This window comes from Benincasa hispida, chromosome 8 (assembly GCF_027475165.1).
Source record: "Benincasa hispida cultivar pf3 chromosome 8, pf3_genome.v1.1, whole genome shotgun sequence".
NCBI classification, from domain to species: domain Eukaryota; kingdom Viridiplantae; phylum Streptophyta; class Magnoliopsida; order Cucurbitales; family Cucurbitaceae; genus Benincasa; species Benincasa hispida.
In genome coordinates, this window is record NC_143485.1 from 50,865,635 (window position 1) to 50,883,172 (window position 17,538).

General features: G+C 33.7%; 3 protein-coding genes across 4 annotated transcripts; all 3 read right to left on the reverse strand.

The window, feature by feature from the left end:
• Positions 1–3,040: 3,040 nt before the first annotated feature.
• On the reverse strand, positions 3,041–7,446 carry LOC120082652 (uncharacterized). 2 transcript variants are annotated; one of them, XM_039037907.2, is made up of 8 exons: positions 6,739–7,446; positions 5,973–6,140; positions 5,764–5,859; positions 5,574–5,675; positions 5,334–5,453; positions 4,952–5,083; positions 4,171–4,491; positions 3,041–3,541 (listed from the first exon to the last, which is right to left on the reverse strand). In XM_039037907.2, the coding sequence occupies exons 1-8, from the start codon at positions 7,249–7,251 to the stop codon at positions 3,254–3,256; spliced, it is 1,740 nt and encodes a 579-aa protein (XP_038893835.1). In that variant the 5' UTR covers positions 7,252–7,446; the 3' UTR covers positions 3,041–3,253. The 2 variants fall into 2 exon arrangements, with proteins under 2 accessions (XP_038893835.1, XP_038893836.1); XM_039037908.2 differs by having other exon boundaries at positions 3,041–3,562; positions 6,739–7,408.
• A 1,270-nt stretch (positions 7,447–8,716) lies between these two features.
• Positions 8,717–12,882, reverse strand: LOC120082654 (glyceraldehyde-3-phosphate dehydrogenase 2, cytosolic-like). Its single transcript, XM_039037910.2, has 12 exons — positions 12,503–12,882; positions 12,366–12,389; positions 12,183–12,283; positions 11,985–12,100; positions 11,779–11,878; positions 10,910–11,056; positions 10,750–10,810; positions 10,542–10,639; positions 10,315–10,457; positions 9,893–9,976; positions 9,156–9,245; positions 8,717–9,068 (listed from the first exon to the last, which is right to left on the reverse strand). Exons 1-12 carry the CDS (start codon positions 12,504–12,506, stop codon positions 9,023–9,025), a joined length of 1,014 nt encoding a protein of 337 aa, XP_038893838.1. The 5' UTR covers positions 12,507–12,882; the 3' UTR covers positions 8,717–9,022.
• A 373-nt stretch (positions 12,883–13,255) lies between these two features.
• LOC120082653 (glyceraldehyde-3-phosphate dehydrogenase, cytosolic) lies at positions 13,256–16,091 on the reverse strand. The gene is made up of 12 exons (XM_039037909.2): positions 16,028–16,091; positions 15,847–15,870; positions 15,623–15,723; positions 15,395–15,510; positions 15,201–15,300; positions 14,720–14,866; positions 14,561–14,621; positions 14,368–14,465; positions 14,128–14,270; positions 13,916–13,999; positions 13,679–13,768; positions 13,256–13,568 (listed from the first exon to the last, which is right to left on the reverse strand). The coding sequence occupies exons 1-12, from the start codon at positions 16,029–16,031 to the stop codon at positions 13,523–13,525; spliced, it is 1,014 nt and encodes a 337-aa protein (XP_038893837.1). The 5' UTR covers positions 16,032–16,091; the 3' UTR covers positions 13,256–13,522.
• Between the last annotated feature and the right edge of the window lie 1,447 nt (positions 16,092–17,538).

Genomic DNA, 17,538 nt, shown 5'->3' on the forward strand with positions numbered 1-17,538 from the left:
TTGGGTTAGTTCATGGGTTCACCTAATATAATCCGGACCAACCCGAATTTATTATTAACTTTAAAATATGTTTTTTTATTACTCATAACACAATTATTTATACATATATTGATTTTAATTTTATTTAATTTTAATATTTTTTTTGAATAATTTATTCTTTAACAACTCTCAAAATTAGTTTCTTTGCACTTTAGAAAGAAAATTTTCACTATATAAATTGAAATTGAGTTGTTAATCTTAATTCAATATATGAAAATAATTAAATTAGATTTTTACATATTTACGTTTTGCTTTTTTTTAGAATAAAATTTTAAATAAATGACCCGATTAACCCGAACCAACCCAACCCAAATATTTCATGGTTAGGTTCATTTTTTAATAAGGGTTATTTGGGTTGAAAAAATTTATATCCCGAACAATTAGGTTGGGTTGAAAGGATTGGGTCTGAAAAGTCTTTCAACCCAATCCGACCCAACTCACGAACACTCCTAGGGTTAAAGATTGTCTAAAGTTGACCTAGAAATTCAACTTTTACATGACAAAAGTGAATATAATTAAATGATAATTCACATGTATTCATTTTTTTTTAAGTTGGAGATTCAAATTTCTATATTTCACTCGTTCTACCTAAAACAACATTGTTATATCTATTATAAGGTATATATTTTATACCAATTTCCTTCTGCAGACTCACTTTTGAAAGTTTTTATTTTTTTTTCTTATTTTTTTTTTTTTTTATGTACAATCATAATAAAGTATTGGTTGAATAACAAATTTATTCTCTCAACTTTGAGATTTGTGTCTATTTAATCTTTCACTTTCAAAATTATATATACAATTTCTAAACTTTTTTTAAAAAAGAATCACAGATTTACTAGGTATCAAAATGATCATTAAGGATTTTATTAGATATAAAATTCAAGTGTATATCTAATAAAACAATTCATGCTTAAAAATTTAATTAAAATTTGTCAAGTACCTTATTGACATAATTTCGAAAACTCAAAAACCAAATTAGACAAGAAAAGTGAAAGTTTAAAATTTATTAAACACTTTTTAAAGTTCAAGGTCTAAATAGACACAAACCTTAAAAGTTCATAGACCAAACTTGTAATTTAACTTAATCACCATTTAAAATTATAGTCGATGAAATGTTAATTATCCAATATATATATATATATATATATATATATAATGGGAGAGAAATATGTATGAGAAGCCTAAATCAACAATATATTTTAACATATTTGGAAGTTACCAAAACTTAATGCTAATTTATTTGATTGTGGCTTTGTACACATAGAGAGGAATGCATGTGTATTAAAGAGAAGTTTTGATTTTAGAAGAAATATAGCTTTTGGAGTTTCAGTCACATTCATCCTACTCAAAGTCAAAATTTTTACCATTCTAATTTGGTTCTTCATATTTGATCTCTCTTCTCCTTTTATTTTATTTTATTTTATTTTATTTTTTTGGGTGTCTTCTATGTATTGGCTTGTTTGGCTAAGTTGTGCTTTATTATTCTAACAGGGATTAAAGGAATACCTTTCAAAATTTCAAATAAAACTAGTTTAAATTATGGATATGGTGGGTCCCAAAATATATTAAGTTGTACAAGGAAAAGGTTTCTCAATGGTTCTTCTTCATGGCTTTGGTGCTTTTTTCTCTTTTGCATTTTATACCCAACATGTTGTACTTTTGAAGAAAGCAACTTGAAATAAATTTTGAGTTTATCTTTAATTTTATAGCATAAGCTTTTGATATGAGATCTTAGGTCCAAATTCCATATCTTTTTTTTCTCATTTGAATATAACCAATCAATAAACAAATAACTCACAATTGAGTGATGTTGTGGCACTTTGGGTTTTCTTTTCAATAAATAAATATCTATCTAAAAAATTATAAAATAAAGTACTATTATAAGTTAGAAATATTTTTAATCAATGATAATACATTATTTTCTTAAGGAAATGTTATATAAATATAAATATAAATTTATTAAAGGAAAAGCTCAAATTATATCCTTAAGTTTTGGAAGTTATATCAATTAAAATCTCAAACTAATAATTGTGCAATCTTATCTTTGAACTTACCTATCTTATTCAATTTAGACTTTTTGTTAGTTATATATAGCTATTTTTACTTTGTTCCAATTACAATTAAAAATCATTTAAATAGAACTATTTTTTCTCCCAAAATCTCAATAAAGTAGTAGAGGTGAAAATGGGTCGAGTTGGGTCAATTTTGGAAAAAGAATATCGACCCAACCCGGCCCAATTACCTCCTAAAGTTTAAGGATATAATTTTGTCAAAGAGCCAAAAAATTGTGTGAAATCGATGATTCGCCCGAGTTGTTGTTTGTGTAAGGAATTGATGCATTGTCACCTTAGAAGAGATTAACTACTGCAATGGAGGGAAAGTTTGATTAGAAAATGAGAAACCCTAACTCATTTTATGGGTCAATTTGGATAATCAAGAATCAAACTGAATCAAATCCAACTTGGATAATAAAAGTGAGAACCAAACCAATCTAATTTAGTTAAAAAAGTTATCACACAATTCTTTCTAAATAAACAGAAAAAATATAAGGTCAAAGAATTGCTCAAATTTGATAGAAACCACTAAAATTTATGTGGAGTACTAATTTAAATTTTTTATTAAAAGAACAAAAACAACAAACTACGAATATTTGGTAAAATTTTAAATACTGTTTTTAAACTATTAAAACTATCTTTTTAATTTTTTGATAATTAAAGGTAGTTTAGAATTTTCTAAAAGTACAAATTAAGAACACCTAACAAGACAAATGTCTACATTAAATATAAATGTTCAAATTGCTTCAAGACATCCAAAACTCACTCTAAGTTAGTTGATTTTAATTGTCCCTATATAAAATTATAAACAATACATAAATAATTGGAGAAAACAAATATTATTGAAAGAATATTAAATATAAACAGCCTCCAAAAGTCACAGGTTTCTTTTTCTTTTCTTTTTAAATCTAAACTAAGCCTACTTCAGCCTAAAAGAGTCATTAACATCAACAAGAAAATCCTTATAGGACTCTATTTTTATAATTTACCCAGATAGAACTCTAATTTACAATTGGTCAAGACTAGAGAGAGAGAAAGAACCAAAATGAGCATGATCAGCTAGCGTAAAGCTTGTACTATCAATCTCGAGGTTAGAGGTTCGATCCTCCACCTCACATATTGTCACCAAAACAATCTTATGTGAGAAAGAGAAAAAAAACCTATAAAAATACACGATTACAAAGCAAGAGACCACTGCAGTTGATTTTGTGCTGCTGCTTCCATCTTTCTAGGAGAAAATTTTCATTGCTTGGACGCTTTAAATATTCGTCTATGTCGAACCGAGATTCTCTTGATTCCAAGGACTGATTCTGATAATTACCAAGTTTCTTGAATCTACTTCCTATATCTTCAACAACTTTCCGAGAAATGCCAATGGTAACTCCAGGGCTCCAACTTCCTTGGCTGCTACCAGAATGGTTACATATATCTTGTGTATTGCTTGTATCCTAAGACAAAAATCCCAACTTCTAAAGGTTGGAGGTAAAGAATCTGAATAATTAATATCCTAACTTTACTGGGTTCTTAAGAACGGACAATTTGATTTGTCTAGCATGTCCGTGTTGGATACTTAGACACACCAACACTTGTTAGACACGTATTGAACACTTGTTAGTACAATAGATGTGTTAGACATGCATAAAACACTTATCAAGTGGACTAAAAGACGCAAATGACAATATTGATAAATTTTGAATATGAAATACATCAAATTATTTTATTCAGCATATAAATGCATCAAGCCATTTACTTTTAGTTATCTTCTGATATATAAATGATATGTAGTTTCAAAAATGTATATTTTAATAAATGTGTCCTTACCGTGTCCGTGTCCCAGATTCTTAAAAAATGGCATGTCATTATATCTGTGCTTCTTAGGCTCTTATGAATAAAAAATGGCTTGACAGAAACTATCAATTTTTTTTAGTCCAACGACACATGGAAATGGAGATTTGAACCTCCAACCTCTTAGTCAAAGATATATGTCTTAACCAGGTGAGCTACACTCGGATTGGCTCACATAAAATATCAATACAAAGCGTATTAGTCTTTAGATGCCTTAAGAATTAGATTTTACCTGATTTACATCCCATGGAAAAGTTTGCGGAGTTGTAGGAGGTTCGAACATATTCTTTCGAGGATAAGGAGTAGCATCATTACTGGTTTCCCACTGCAACCATGGAAGTAGGACACCATCCATTCCAGGAGGAACACATCTGCTGGCTGCCGAAATTTTGAAATTTGGTTTTGCTTTTCCCCCTAAAGATGAACTGGTGTCGCTCCTGTCGCCATCAAGAGATGAAATATCTGTATCTTCGACATTGGAAATGAAGTCCTCAATGTATTTTTCTGCCTCCTCACTCAATCGTTTAGACATCCTACTTCTATCGTTACTCCTCTGAGAGATAGAAACAGAAATAATCATAAATATTAGACAAAAGAGAGAGATTCTGAATTGTTTCACTTTCAGGAGGTTAAATGTTATTTGGTGGTGGGGCAAGGTTCCAGTTTAAGGAGGAAGTAGGTGATGTAGGAGATTGAATGTTCTTAATTAGAAGGACTGGGTTCGAGTTCCAGGTGGACGTAGCTGAATAGCCCAATTAATCTTAACTACAATTAAAATTGTAAAACAATGCGGTAAGAGTCCTAAGTTTGGGTCCATCTGTCTTAGTTTTATCCTTGGCATTTTTCACCCTTGATTGAAATGGAAAGAGATTGCCATTTGCTTAGATGTTTTGGACATTTGTCACGAAAGTGCATCAAAACTAATTTCAGAGTGTCCGTGTTCCTAGATGAGAACAGTCATTTAAGATATCTTGCCTCAGTATTCTGTCAAAGTGTAAACAAGAATCAATCACCTTTCTGGTTCGTGAGGAGTTTTCTGCAACATTTTTCATATCAGGAGGCAAATTTTTAACCATCTTTGGAAGTTCTTGACCACGTTGCTCCTCCATCACCATCTTACCCAATGACTCTCTACGCTTCTCTGACTGTCATTGTAGACATAGATTTTTGGTAACCACCAGAACATAGAATAATTTACTTAGGATATAAGATCTTATAATAGAATGCCAGAGAAGAAAAGATACTGATAAGTGGAAGAGAAGCTAAAGTAGATGAACATCCAAAAGACCATAACTCACAATAGAAATTTCCAGCTGATGTCAGGGCAGATCTGATACTAGTTTAATTATAGAAAACATCAAAGATGAATCACAAGAAAAAAATATGTGTCCTTACTTGTTCTTGTTTTGTTGAATAGTTTCTTGTAAATGGAGATGTATGCTGACGAACACCAGAATCACTGGAATGCAAGTCATCACTGAAAGTTTCAACAGACGAATTTCTGTTCACCATTTCCTGTATTATCCAAAGATTCGTGATGAAGTTTAGATAAACAACTAAGATAAGTTGGTCCAAAATAAAAGTTATTTACTACTGGAGAGTAGAACTTGAACCAATGAGAAGGATCTCACACACCTGCTCAAGTTCCACCCTTATCTCTTCCACAGCATGTCTGAGTTCTTTCCGCATTGCTTCATACAAGCCATTGTCAACAACACCCCCGTTGGCCTGCTTTGCCTGAAAAATATGACGTAAACCCAGATATGTCATGGATAAAGTCTCAAATTTTGTGTTTGCAACTTTCGTATATTGGAGAGTGATGGACCTTTCTTGCATAAATTGATCGAATAGTCTTCTCCATTACACTATTACCGAAGTAAGCATCCTTGCCTTCATCATCAGTTAGAACTGAAGAATGGCTCTGTAAAAGGAAGTGGTCATAAAAGGGTGAAAACCACATAATACAAACCCTCCTCCCCGTCCCCTGCTGTGAGTGAATACAATAGACGGTAATTAAAAGGGGGAAGAGCTTACTGAATAGCCATCATGGCACTTAAAATCATTCTGGCTAAGAGATCTTCGCAACGTTGGTCTACGGTTTGAATCATCAGCTTTATGGGATATTGGCTTCTGCTTATTTCCAATACCAAAGCTCATTTCTTTGACACGAGTTCCAGAACTCTGCGATCGATCAAGATCACTCTGTGTTGCAATGGAACATTTTCATGGGGTTAGTACAAAATTTCCCACTATATCCATCAAAATACAACGTAATCAACATCTAATTGCAATAGCACCAACTTGAATCCACATGGAAATAAGAAATTTAAAACATGAAGACGAAGCAAAAGCAGCAAACACTGGATCTCAGTCTCCATTTTTTCTATGAATACAATATTTTTCCTCAAAGGAAAATTAGAACTGCTTTAGGCATTTATTCTTAGATAACAAATATGTCCTTCTTATAAGCTATTGTTAAGCCATTAATTCTTTACAAAAGGGAAACTCACACAGATATACGTGCAATAATACAACAGTATCCGCATGTAGCTCGTAAGCTTACCATTTCTACATAATTAGAACTTAAGCATTCACAGTATATACATTGGACACCTTTTCCACTTTCCGTTAAAAATCACTTATAATAATAAATTAAGAATTGTCCAATCTGAACCTTTTATAAGAATAAAAGTTCAATTCTTCTTCCGATCCTCAAAATTGAATTCATATCCATGCAATAGCCAAGTAGGAAAGTATTCAAACCAAAACCGAACCGGATAAAATGGAATGGATTATTCACCTCGGAATCACTAATCTGGTAGCGAACCACCGAGAGAGAGCGTCTTCTTCTCGAATTACTTTCCGGAACCACTTTCCCCACAGAAACACCAGAACCAGCTCGTCCTTTGCCCTCGCTACCACCGCCATTAGTTTTAGCGCTACCGTGTCTCGAAACCGACCTCCCTCGTCTATTAGAAGCCACGGCAGCATTCGTAGCACCACTCGACTCGAAGCTTCTCGCAGCGGACCGCCCTCGATCACCAGAACCAAAGAATTCGACCGCCAAGTCATCGAGACTGATTTCAGGGAACCCCGAGCCTCTCGAAGTGTTGACAAACCTACCGCGGGGAGCTGAAGCCTCACCAAAGCCCTTGTCGATGGGAGACGACGGTAGAGGGTGGGAAAATCGGCTGAGACTACGAGAGCGGCGGTGAATCGAACTCCGATTGGTGGAAGCGGAGTCATCATTTGAAGGCACCGATGCTCCGATCGGCGTCCGTTTCGTCGTGGATTTGAAAGCAGAGGACGCCATTTCAAATTGAAAATCAAACAAACACAGTTGAAGATTTTGAAATTTGAAACACTGCCATTTTAAGCAGTCAAAGAAAATTCCATTGGAGGTCTCTGAGAGAGAGAGAAAGAGGAGCTAAGTACAGTAACGTGATTTGGCGGAGAGATCGAAATTATATGAATTTTGAATTACTATTATTATTATTATTTTTGGAGCAATTTTATTATTATTATTATTATTGGAATTTAAATGTGGTAGTTGTACCATGTCGTATGGTCCACGGTGGCGCATGAATGCAATAAAAAGGTAACAGGTGGATTTTACCCTAAACTTCCCCAAAACAATTTCTACCCTAAATTTTATCTCTCTTCTCTTGAAAACCAAAATTAAATTCCAGACTTAAATTCTCTGTCTTTCTTTCTTTTTTTCAACATTGGAGAAAATTTAATGAGAAAATTTTTGTATTTTTTAGTTAGAAAATGGTAAATTACATTTTTTCCCTCAAAGTTTGAGTTTAAGTTTATTTTGATTCTTAAAATTCGGTTCCTTCTAGTTTTGATAGTTTATATTCAAATTATATAGTTCAATTGATTCCTATCTAATGTGAGAATATCAAGAATTGAACCTCGAATCTCATAAAATTATTATAGATTAATTAGGACCAAGCAAAGTTCATGATCGTTTCATTTAAATTAAACCACACAATCTGTCCCTATCATTATCCTAACATCAACTTTTATATAGTGTTAAATTGATATGCACACAATCTGTCCCTATCACTGTCCTAACATCATTTTTTATACGTAGTGTTAAATTGAACTCATTCATATCAACCCTTAAAATTGTAACTTCAAACATTATTTTTTATTAAGTTATTATGATATTGAACCTTATAAATGGCGAATTGGTGATGTAAATTTAGAGAAAAATATATTTCCAATTTTTGCAATCATGATTTATATGTGTTTGAATTTAAAAACTGCTTGATATGTTAAATTAGTATGTATCAATTAGTATTTTATTCATCAAGTAATATTGGACAAATCCAGTCTTGATTTGTCTATTAATTACCCTTTAATTTCTTTCATCTTAAACCGTAAAAAATATTGAGATCGCTTTCAATCAATTGATAATAACTATAACTTGTGTAAAAACACTTCTCTAAGAAATAATATAGAACATAATAACATTTGAACGTCCTTTCAAAAGTTGTCGGGTCTTCACCACACAACTTCTAGATTTCTCTTCAAAATTTTAAAATGATATTATATTCCAAAGTAATTTGAATGAGAGTTGAGACTAATATTGCAATGGTAATTTAGAAACAAAAGAAGAAAATTCAAGAGTATTTGTTATCGTTTCGCCTATAGTTATTAAAAATATATGTGTGGATCGAAAAATCCAACGTAACAACCAATTTCCATGGACATTAAAATGCAATGAAACAAACATCGTAGAAAATATCAATCATCAATAATAATCCAAATTTAAAAAAAAAAATTCCATAACTCGAATTAACGAATACATCAACAAGTAGAAATATCACAGAAAACATGAGATATCTTCACCGAGGAAGAAGAACAGAACATGCTGGGAAAATTGAAGTGTCACATTTGAAAAGCAACAGAGCTTTTCATAAAATGGGAAGAAGTTCAAAAGAGTAAAGAGAAGCCTTTGAAAACTCTTTTTTTATTATTATAATTTCTCAACTCACTCATCGATGGAGCCTCGGAACACTGCTGAAGAAAGAAAACTAACGGGCAATTGAATGGAAGCCCATTGCATCTTTCCCTTAATGGACAGAAGCGACGTGAACAATCAAGTCAATAACACGAGTACTGCAAAACAAAACAATCAAAAGAAAATGGGATCAGAAATGGAACCCCAACATGATTAATATGGAAATGCAAAGGCTTCATCGTTACCTGTAGCCTAACTCATTGTCGTACCACGAGACGAGCTTCACGTAGTTTTCATTCAGTGCGATCCCGGCCTTGGCGTCGAAAATACTTGACCTGGTGGATGGTTGCAGAGCAACATGTCTTAGAAATAATAGACTTGTTTTTAATAATGTAATGATTGAGTCCTTAACAAATCTTGTCTCCTTGAGTCAAGGATAAAGTTGTCAGTCGTACAACTACAATCGTAATACATCTTGTTCATGTAAATTCATAATTAAACCTAACATGGCTCCAGTCTCCAAGTATATTAAATTAGCCAGCTATCTAATTCATTCAATGGGGGTAAATGGATGTAGCGAATTAGCTTAGGCTATATTTGCCAACTTATAAAGCTTTATCACCGTAGATTTATGACATGTTTGGAAGTGATTTTGAAATAGTTAAAATCACTTTTTTCGACATATTTATACAAAACATGCTTTTAATCATTCAAAATCAATTTATACTAAAAAAAAATGATTCTACGCGATTAAAAGATGTGTGAGTGATTTTGAAACTCACGGATGTTTCAACCATTTCAAAATCACTCTCAAATATGCATTTGATCTTTAAGATCCTAGATGTAAAAGTATCTGATAGAACGATTCAAACACAATAAGAGTGAAGTAAAGCACTAGAGATAATTATGACCTCTTTGCACTTAAAAAGTCAATCCAAACAAGTTCAAAAAATAAGTATGACAAAACCATGAGAAACCATACCTGTTGTCACCCAAAAAATCAGTGGACACCACCTCATCTTCGGTGTAACCCAAAATTCCTTTCAACTTTCCCTCAGACTCCTCCCTAGTAACCAAAAGAGAGGATGAATCAAAATGAAGATAATATTTCTCTTGAAACGAAAAAGATCAAGTTGTAATAACACGTTAGAATTTTGAAAATTAAACTTATAAACACTACTTCAACCCAAAAGTTTCTATATTATTTTCAAACCAAGCCAAGCTTTGTAGGAAAAAAATGTTTTTAAAAACATATTTTTGTTTTTAGAATTTGACTAGAAATTTAAATGTTTTCTTTAACACATGCAAACCATAGTTGAAAAATTGAAAAGAAACCATCAAACCAACATAAATTTCAATAACAGGGAGCCTGGATTTCATTGAAGAAGACAACTGTATCCTTACTTGATGGCAGCTTTAATATCATCATACGATGCTGGCTTCTCCAACCTCACTGTAAGGTCAACTACGGAGACATCAACAGTAGGAACACGGAAGGCCATACCGGTAAGTTTTCCATTCAATGCGGGCAGAACTTTTCCGACAGCCTAAACAAACACAAAGATCGGAGTTGGATATGCTAAGAAAGACAATATTCAAAATATCAGTCAGATGTAGGGCTCATCAACAACCTTAGCAGCTCCAGTACTACTAGGGATGATGTTGAATGAAGCAGCTCTTCCACCTCTCCAGTCTTTGCTAGATGGTCCATCAACAGTCTTTTGTGTGGCTATAAGCAAGAAAGAAGTTAGCAGAAAGCAAACAAAATAAGTACACACCAGATAAACCTCTTAAGTCAAGTAGCTATTATCTAATTTTGCCTAAATACGGAAGACCCACCAGTCATTGAGTGAACAGTGGTCATCAGACCCTCAACAATGCCAAATCTATCATGAATGACCTGCAAATATTTTAGGTTTAGATGTTAAGGTAGTTCAACAAATAATCAAGTTTTATCTTCCAAAAGAATGAATTACAAGTCATGGAAGTAGAAATTAACCTTTGCAAGAGGAGCAAGACAGTTGGTAGTGCAGCTAGCATTAGATATAACATCAAGATCTGGTTTGTATTCCTTCTCATTGACTCCCACAACAAACATGGGAGCATCCTTGCTGGGAGCTGAGATGATAACCTTCTTTGCACCACCCTGCCTCAAATCATCAAAGATTAGCTAGTGAATGCGATATACGTAATTGCATGTTGGAGTAAGACACTTTGTTTACTGATAGAATCTAAAATGTTAAAACAGTAGAAATTGACAAATGAATGTAAAATAATAAGGAAAAAAATAATGAAGACGACCAAGTGCAATACTGATGTAGCAAGAATCTGTCTTTGTATTTTATTCCTAAATTGGATAAGAATTGTACAAATGAAGCATATTTTTAGGCTAATTACCAAGACTGGAAACTTATTCTACCAGTAAATAAATGGCCTAATACTACACAGGCCCAAAGCCCATATGGGCCCAAAACACCAAAACCCAAGACGAAACTAAATCATTACTTTTGCTAATTTTTCAATCGAATTGAATCCGTAGACAAAAGATAAAAAGGTTAAGACATCAAAAGGATAGTACCATCAATAAAGTAACTTTTAAATTAAAACAAATGTTTAAAGCACACCTAAACTCTAAAATATTCGATTCTAGTTGTTCATTAACCTGAAGAAAAGAAATATAACTAAATATTTGAAGCGAACAATAGTAGGCTAGGTGCATTCACATATAGATTTAGATTATTGTATATCAATGGACAAAAGCATAATAAATAATAAACCATTTAAATATATAAATATCTGTCAAGCTAACCAATGAAACAATAATTTACGGAATTGATTAAAATCCCACATGCATAAAGAGAAACCAACCTTCAAATGGGCAGCAGCCTTGTCTTTGTCTGTGAAAACACCAGTGGACTCTACAATATATTCAGCTCCTGTCTCACCCCATGGGATCTCCTCTGGATTCCTAAAGTTATATATTTTATTCAACATTCAATTATCAGTTCAAATACAAAAGGGAAACTCTCAAATCTTCTAACAGATCAGGACAAACAGTGATATCTTATTATTACCTGATACCAAAAACTGTAACAGCCTGCTCACCAAAGAGAAGGGTCTTAGAATCCTTAACCTTCACGTCTTGATGCTTCCATTGGCCATGAACACTGTCGTACTTAAACATGTAGGTCTAACTCCAACCAACCAAACAAACAAAAGACTATTTAGAATCCAACAATTGTTTGTAAGAACAAAGACAATTTGAACAGTACCATGTAATCAGTGGTGATAAAAGGGTCGTTAACAGCAACGAGTTCAACATCGTTTCTCTGGAGAGCAACCCTTGCTACCAACCTCCCAATCCTTCCAAATCCTGAAATTTCATGTCCATAAGATTAATCAGATCTAGGACATTCTAATCAGTTTAAACCAAAGGGGCAAATCGAATTTAATACCGTTGATTCCAATCTTGATCTTGGCTGCAAAACAACGCAGAGAGAGAATCCAACCAAATGAAAGAACAATCAGAAATGTTCTCCAAAAAGTAGAAATTACTTAGGAAAGTAAACAAAAAGCAGAATCAAAATCATACCCATTGGAGAGAGATTCACAAGGAGGTTGAGGGATAAGGTGAGAGGAGTGAATAGTTTGCAAAATGACTACTGGCTGAGAATGGAAGAAGGGTTTTAAAGTCCAGAGGAAAGAAAGCGACAAGAAAGTGGGAACGGCGGTCGGTGGCAAATGAAAGGGATAACTGGTCTGAAACGGAACGGGAATGTATGATGGTCCGTTAAGAGGTAGCTGAAAGAAATGGGGAGCCTTGAAAAGTGAGCAAAATAATTAAGCTAAAAGTGGTGGGTCGATGTCCACTGCCAAATGCATGGTTGTAGTTTAGCGTAATGTTTTGAATTCGTAAGGCGCTTTGATTCAGAATTTTTGGTAGGGACGGGGATGGTGATGTAGTGGTTCTATATTTTCCACAATTTTATGATAGTTTCTTTATATATAAATATGCAATTACTAGTAATCAGAAGGATATGGAAAATGACATTGATATTTGGTTTAAAATTGGTTCGAGTCCCTAACTTGTTCCATTTTCATTCACACGTCTACTTCTGTTTTGAGCCCACTGTCTCGAATTAGCATATACCCTGGATCCTTTTCATAAAACTGAGACCCAAAACTGAAGAATAAATGGAAATTGTACACACCATTCTAAGTCATGGCCACACATTTTCTTTTAATTCGGGCAATGACTTTTGAAAGAATGAAGGGGCATGGAACTCTTTAGAACGAACTTTTGGAGATATTTATTAGAGATGGAAAATAGCCGAGAGATGGAAGGTTGGAAAAACCAATCTATTTCAAGTTGGGAGTTTTTGTTACACATCAAAAACATTACAAATACACAAACTAAAGGGGTGGGAAATCCCACAACATCGTCTCAACAAAAAAGACAACCAGACATTACGACTCAAGAACTTTAAATAACCGGCGGCTTGAAAACGTTGTTTTATTCAAATAGTCTCGCTCATCGCTGAGTCTCTCTAGTACTGGGAACAAACAAGAAGAAACCGTAGAACCTTAAACCCTTCTCATCATCAGGTCCATCTTACTGGACAGATGCGATGTGCACAATCAAGTCAACGACACGAGTACTGCCCAAAAAATAACCCAAACAAACAAATAAACAAGTTGGAGTTAGTTCATCAACTCAACAGTACAAGATGAATGTTAGAAATGAGGAAGATCCGGTTAAAAAATGTACCTGTATCCTACTTCGTTGTCATACCACGAGACAAGTTTCACAAAGTTATCATTCAATGCAATCCCGGCCTTGGCATCGAAGATGCTTGACCTGTAATAGTTGCATAATTAACATAAGATAATCAATGAAGAAGAATTGGAACAAAGCCATACCATCAACTGATCATTGTTTCTTTTAACTAATAGAAAGATGGCTATAGAGAAGAAATCAGTAACAGTTAAGGATGTGAAGCCAAACCTGCTGTCACCAACAAAGTCAGAGGACACGACATCGTCTTCAGTGTACCCCAAAACTCCCTTCAATTTTCCCTCAGACTCTTCCCTAAGAACAACAAATAAGGGATTTTTAATCACACAGTCATATCCCACCAAGAGGTTGAATAAACAGGGCGAGTTGTAGCTGGTAGAACCCAATTTTAAGTAATTGTAGAAACTGCACACTATCCTTACTTGATGGCTGCCTTAATGTCCTCATAAGAGGCCTTCTTTTCCAACCTCACTGTAAGATCAACGACCGAGACATCAACGGTAGGAACACGGAAAGACATTCCAGTCAATTTCCCATTCAATGCAGGGAGGACTTTGCCAACAGCCTATATAGAGACGGAATGAACGACCTTAGTTGTGCCTAAAGCAATCAGATTCAAGACAATGCTCAAAAGACGTGCATCAGAGTGTAAGATTCAATACCTTGGCAGCTCCAGTGCTGCTAGGAATGATGTTAAATGAAGCAGCTCTTCCACCTCTCCAGTCTTTGCTGGATGGCCCATCAACAGTCTTTTGTGTGGCTGCAAACAAGAGTACGGGACTTAGAAAAACCCAGAACTGAGTATTTAAGACAGATCCTCTCGATACAAATAGTGTAAATAATCCAAAGACCCACCAGTGATTGCGTGAACAGTGGTCATCAGACCCTCCACAATGCCAAATCTGTCATTGATAACCTGCAAATTTTTGTAAGAAATTAAGTTAGAACTTTAAGAAAGGCAATCAATAACAAGGAATTACAAGAGAACAAACAGGCGTGCAAGTAGAGAATAACCTTTGCTAGAGGAGCAAGGCAGTTGGTGGTGCAGCTAGCATTAGAAATAACGTTAAGTTCCGGCTTGTATTCCTTCTCGTTGACTCCTACAACAAACATGGGGGCATCCTTGCTGGGGGCAGAGATGATAACCTTCTTAGCACCACCCTGCATCAGTAATTAAAGATAAAGATCAGCTAAGGAAACATACACTTGATTTATGCTAATATTGAAGCATTTTTTATAATCATCGCATTGCTAAACCCAAAATCTTAAAAGCCACTGTTGAAACATCAATAAAGTATAAAAAATGATAAAACGTAAACTAGAAGAGATCCTAAAACTAAGTTTCTAAAATTAACAATAATAGAAGTGCAACAAAAGAAACCAATCTTTGAACGACAATATCTGATAAAGAAATTACAGGGTTGACTACATCTGGAAAAACCATCAGAATTGAATAAACAATTCTAACAAACAAATAACAGAGGAATTAACAAACCTTCAAATGAGCAGCAGCTTTATCTTTGTCTGTGAAAACACCAGTGGACTCTACAATGTATTCCGCACCGGTCTCACCCCATGGGATCTCCTCCGGATTTCTAAAATCATATGATACATTCAACTTTAAATCCATTGCAAAGATACTCTCATTCGAATTAAATAGCCCTCGGAAATTGAAACAAATCATGATACCTGACGCCAAAAACAGTGACAGCCTTGTCACCGAAAAGAAGGGTCTTAGAGTCCTTCACCTTCACCTCGCTGTGCTTCCAGTGACCGTGGACACTGTCGTACTTGAACATGTAGGTCTATTTCCACCAAACAAACAGGAAACCATTCAAAATCCACAAAATAACAACTAAGTCACTACGTCCCATGATCGATCCATGAAACAAAAAGACAAAAAGAAACTAACAATACCATGTAATCAGTAGTGATGAAAGGATCGTTAACGGCAACAAGTTCAACGTCGTCTCTCTGTAAAGCAACTCTAGCAACCAACCTGCCGATTCTTCCGAATCCTGATTTTTCATTTCCACAACAAACACAAGAACATGACACAATATCAATCAGATCTATACTAGAAACTCATCTCATTTCAAACAAGCTCTAAAGAAAAGAATAGAGGAAACAAGTAATAATACCATTAATTCCGATCTTGATCTTGGCTGCAAATCAACGCAGAACCCAACCAAAAAAAATTAAAAAAAACACACAATCAGTCACGATATCAAATACGATGTATGATCCAAACCAAACATATAACATATTTTTTCGTTAAATCCAATCGTCGAAAGAAAATTAGGAAGAACAGGGGAGTTTTACCCATTGGATTGATGAAAAAGTTAAGAGATCGGTCCGAAACTTCGAGAGCGAGAGTGGTGAATATGGGGTGAGAGTGGGGAGCGTGGGGTTTAAATTCGAAGGAAAGGGAGACAGGAAACCGGAACTGCCGGTGGTATTAAGGTGATGAATCTATGGTCCGTGCTGCTGAATCGGTGATTGTTGAAAAGTGCGCTATAATTTTAGGTAAAGGAGGCAATATTTCCGTGTTTGTGAAGAGCTTCATCATCACTCACTTTCCCAATTTCTTGTGGGCCGGAGGCCCAGAGTTCTCTAAGGAAAGGCCCTTTTCTTAGGCCCAATTTCAACGCTGCCGTGTGGCTTTTGACTCATTTATTTTATTACATTTTCTTTTCGGTTTCTTTCCATGGGTGAAGATTTCAACTTTTCTTCTTTTTCTTTTTCTCATTTCTTTAAATTTAAATTAAGATGTTATGATTAGTCTTGATTCTATTTTTAATATAAATTTCCAATTTGATTCTGCTCCGAAAATATTTTGTTACTAAAATTATAAAAAGTTGAGATCCCGATTTGAATCTCATCCAGGTCCCGTTTCGTTTATACGTTCTTTATTTATAAACTTTTCGTGTTTAATATAACGATTTGGATAAATATTTTATGATTAATAAGCAATTTTGATGATAATAAATCTGTTTTAGCATTTCTCCCATCCTTTTTTCCTTTTTTTTCCTCAACTTTCATATTTTGTTTTTGAACTTTCATAAATATTTATTTGAATTTGGACAATTTGAAAGATAGCTATTTTATTAACTTAAAGACTTTGCCAAACCCTTTTTTAGAATTCAACCGGTAGAGCATGAATGGGGTGGAGTTTGAGAATTTGAACATTAAATTTTTTTTAATATAAGATATAATATTTTAACATTTTGTATTATGTTCACAAGACATACATGTCATCTCTTACTTCTTGAATTTTGACCAGAAAAAAAAGATACAAATATGGCTGGTGATTAATTGTTAGTTGACTCTTCTTTCTATATAATTACTTTCAAAGGAACCTAATTTTCTTCTACTTATATTTAAAATGTAATATTGGGTGGAATAATCATTTGATTTTTTATTTTTTGTTTAAAAATTAAGTCTATAGATACCATTTATTCCTCCAAAATTTTTCTTTTGTCATCTATATTTACCAATGGTTTAAAAAACAAGCCAAAATTTGAAAATTAAAAAAGTAACTTTTAAAAAGTTGCTTTTATTTTTGGAATTTAACTAAAAATTCAATCATTATATTTAAGAAATATGCAAATTATTGTAAGAACTTAGAAGAAAACAGGCTTGATTTTCAAAAACTAAAAACAAAAAATGAAATGATCACCAAACATGCCTTAATTTTTTTTCATTTTAAAAACTTAAGTGTATTCTCTCTCTCTCTACCATGGTTTGCATATTTTTTTAAATCAAATTCAAAAAACAAAAATAATTTTTTAAAAGCATTTTTGTTTTTGAAACTTGACTTGTTTTTTAAATAA